This window comes from Lactuca sativa, chromosome 4 (assembly GCF_002870075.4).
Source record: "Lactuca sativa cultivar Salinas chromosome 4, Lsat_Salinas_v11, whole genome shotgun sequence".
In the NCBI taxonomy this organism is placed as follows: Eukaryota; Viridiplantae; Streptophyta; class Magnoliopsida; order Asterales; family Asteraceae; genus Lactuca; species Lactuca sativa.
In genome coordinates this window covers 36,922,228-36,926,427 of record NC_056626.2, presented here as the reverse complement: position 1 = coordinate 36,926,427, position 4,200 = coordinate 36,922,228, and the positions used below count along the sequence as shown (strand labels likewise).

Below are 4,200 nucleotides of genomic sequence, written 5' to 3'. Positions count from 1 at the left end.
GTCTCATTCTGGGTAATGTGTGAGATAGGAAACGGAGTGTAGTATTCCGCCTCCTTCAGACAGTGAATGGGTGTGTCTGAATCAGACAACGAATGGGTGTATCTAAGTCATACATCATAGTAATATGACAACACTTGATTATTCTAGACGGTTTTGTAAATTACGTTGGTAGTGTAGATTTATAACATGCAGACGTAGAAGAATCATAAGATACCATATTCATCAAATACTCTAAGCAAATCTTGCTTGGCTTATGCCTTAACACCAACCATGGAATCCCCTAGTTTTGTAGTCACACCATTGTTCACAATGATTCATCGAGTAAAATGATTCCTCATGATGGTTGTTGACTAGTTTTGTGAGAATCAATTGGGTTGGGTAACTATGGGTAGATTGGCGTAAAGATATCTAAGTTGTATTATATATCAATATTGTTTGGTAATGTTTGTTTTGTAGGATTATTAAATATGATTTGTTATCATTATAATATTTTGGGATTGAAAATACTATGTGTCTCACCAGGATCCTAAACCTGACTCATTCAAATTATATACATCACAAATAGCTATGCCAAAGTTGTTTGAACTTGAATAGGAATATCGAGTGAATAAGAGAGAACATGTCAGGACTAGTACATCTAGTGAATAAGAGAGAACATGTCAGGACTAGTACATCTTTACGATGTAACATATATTATGTATTAATTATAACATCCTTGGTGTTTTGGTATTTTGAAACATTGTTAGTTATCTCAAAATGTTTTATTAAACTGAGGTTTTCCACAATAAAGACAACATGGTATTAAAACATAATTAATTTTTTTTTTCCAGAAAAATATTGGATGTCACCGGTGGTGTAGCCATATAGAGGTAAATGTGGGCATTGGCTGACCCCACAAAAATTCATGTTTATATATATATATATATATATATATATATATATATATATATATATATATATATATATATATATATATATATATATATATATATATAATTTCTGTTAAATAAAATGAATTAATTCATCCCATTCAAAACTTCAAATCTGATATCTCATTCGTACTTTGAAAATTAATTAGGGTACCTTAATTCAAAACTTTAGATCACATATTACGTTCTTACATTATAAATTATTTGTCCTACCAAAAAATAAAATTTAAACTAGGACATTAGATGTGACAGTTATTGTATTTTCACACAAAGACATACGGTGTTTATTTTTGTAAATGACTTGGACATTGGTTATAATGGGATAACTCCTCAATTTTTATGGCCATTTTTATGAATATTCATATATTAAAAATAAGAATAAAAATAAAAATAAAAAGCATTCTTATAAACTTTTAAGATTATTGCTAAGAACATTACTCAACTAGGATGATTATGGCCAGAATTGAAAACGACTATATTATATCCGTAAGTTTTTTTATACTTTGTACGAGACACAATTACAAAACATTTGTTCATATATATATATATATATATATATATATATATATATATATATATATATATATATATATATATATATATATATATATATATATATATATATATATATATATATATATATATATTCAATTTTTGGTTCTAATAATGGTGATTGTGCCTCTTCCATGAGTCTGAATTCTGGTGAGAGCCACCACCTCCTTACCGGAGAGTCCAGGTCCATCTAATGAAACCAACGGCCGACAAGCAAAATCCCCCACCGGATGTCTAACTGGTCTCGTCGGTGGCATTAGGATTCTTTCGTTAATGTCATTCAGTGTCATATCGCCTTTAAATCCTCCTGGCTTTACTAGTGCAAATGGATACACCACTCTTGGTATCGTCTTCTTTTTTCGCTCCTCAATTCCACCTAATACCAAATAAAGTTTAGAGTGGCACTAAAAAATCCAACATGATGACAAGTGTGTGTAATACACACACATGAAGGTTCATTTAAAATACCCCATAAAATTAATATTATATATATATATATATATATATATATATATATATATATATATATATATATATATATATATATATATATATATATATATATATATGTCATTATCAAAGGAAAAGAACATGCCATTGTCAAAAGGGATTTTAAATCAAACAGTTTTCTTAGTTTTCTTTAAAAAAGAAAAATTCAATATTATGCAGAAATTCTCTATTTCTTTTAAATATAATGATATCTTTAATGTTCATATGGTTATTTTTAACAACCAAAAACTATAATAGTAAAAAATATATAAATTTGATACATAATTTAGTAAACTGAGAATGAAATCCCTCTCTTGAATAGTTACAGAATAAGGAAAACTTAACTTTATAGAAATATAAGATTATATAATTTGAGATGCCCAAAAAATAAGTTTTAATAGAATATTAACAAATTATTTATAAAAAACATCAATTTTGCTCCAACCAAAAATATTTTAGATAAAAATATATTTTTGTATAAAATATCCATTAAACTTGACATTTGTTCTTTAAGTCAAACATTGACTCGTCAAAAGTATGCGTGGTATGCGATTCAAAAACATCATCATTACACCATCATCATCATCATGCAGCTGAGGTTTACTACTTCATTTTCAATTTCTATATATATATATATATATATATATATATATATATATATATATATATATATATATATATATATATATATATATATATATATATATATATATATATATATATATATATATATATATATATATATATATAGAGAGAGAGAGAGAGAGAGAGAGAGAGAGAAAGACAGGTACCAGTGACGTGATCTGATGAACTTAGGGTTTCCTTTTCAGAGAGAAACTGGCTGTTGATTGAAGTCTTGCTTTGTGAAGATGAAGTTGAGTTATTCCCGCTTACTGTAATTATATACATATTAAAAAAAATGAATAATAATTCAATGCAAATTAAATAAAATAAAAATAAGTGTTGTGTTCTTACCATTAAGCCCACTAAAATTGTCAAAGTCATCAGTGGAATTGAAATCCCAGTAGCTCTGTGGAAAAATTGAATCAAGATATGAAATCTAAGGGATATATACCAACCACAGAAAATAAAAAATTCTTATAATTTGTGAAATTAAAAAAGTAAGTATGAAAGGATTACCGGATATGAAGGAGGAGTTGAATTCTGGTAACTGGTTATATGGTGATCATCAGGTGTCATCATCAAGCGGCGTCGTTTCGAGCTGAATTCAAACAACGCATCCTCTAAGTAACCCGATGAGAGATCGGAATTTAACAGCGATTGATCGTAGAATGGTTGAGTATCCTTCGTCTCCATACCTGCACCATAACCTACTACTTATTATCGCCATGCACACACACAAACACACACACATGACACATATAGATATAATTATCGGAATGTTAAATTACAGTGAGAAATGTCTGTGTTGAGAAGTTGATGATTGTAGATTTCCCAACTCAGGGGAGTGCGATGGCTATGTTGGTTGCTAAAGTACGCAATTGAGTGAAGATCGCCCATTTTAACGATCACCGGAGAGAACTGAACTCCGCCGACGGAAAACTTATCTACAGTGAGAATTTCGAGTAAACGACATACATTCTCATGGTATACAGTTTGACAATGGGATTGATGACGAAAGAAAACAGATTTACAGTGAAAATCTGAAGCGAAGGTCGCCCACTTTCATGGCGTATGATATGATATGTTGAATGATATGCAAATGTGTATATATGTAGACGTCGATCCTGCTATCGAAGTTGTACGTTGTGCTTGTTTAGGTGTGCGCCGGTAGCACGAATTTCGAGACACACAAAGGCAAAGTTGTAGTGGGTAAAGAGAAAGCGAAAGAAAGAGAGGAGGAGAATAAAGCTAAGAAGAAATAGTCAGTGAAAAAAAAGAAGAAAAAGACAAAAGTTGAGGGGGGTTTATTGGGATAATCAAAATGTTGGAGGACTACTTTTGATCTTTTGGGGAAGTGTGTGGGGGACTAAATAATTGCAGTAGTTATGATATGATGTTTGTTGGAGTCGTTTTGAGGTAAATCCAAAATTCAAGTGCAAAAAAAGCAATCACACATGCTTATCACACACGATTCAAACCCTGTCTTTTTTTTTTTTTGAACTTATCAGATTTAAAATTTAATCACATATTTATTCAATCAACAACTATTATAGATTTTAGACAATAATTAGGTATGGGTTAAAAAGAAGAAATTTTCAAAAAAAAA

The 4,200-nt window shown here is 29.6% G+C and overlaps 1 protein-coding gene across 1 annotated transcript; it reads right to left on the bottom strand.

Moving 5' to 3' along the window:
• Positions 1–1,536: 1,536 nt before the first annotated feature.
• LOC111908981 (protein XRI1) lies at positions 1,537–3,865 on the bottom strand. Its single transcript, XM_023904776.3, has 5 exons — positions 3,383–3,865; positions 3,111–3,289; positions 2,946–3,000; positions 2,762–2,863; positions 1,537–1,857 (listed from the first exon to the last, which is right to left on the bottom strand). Exons 1-5 carry the CDS (start codon positions 3,489–3,491, stop codon positions 1,577–1,579), a joined length of 726 nt encoding a protein of 241 aa, XP_023760544.1. The 5' UTR covers positions 3,492–3,865; the 3' UTR covers positions 1,537–1,576.
• Between the last annotated feature and the right edge of the window lie 335 nt (positions 3,866–4,200).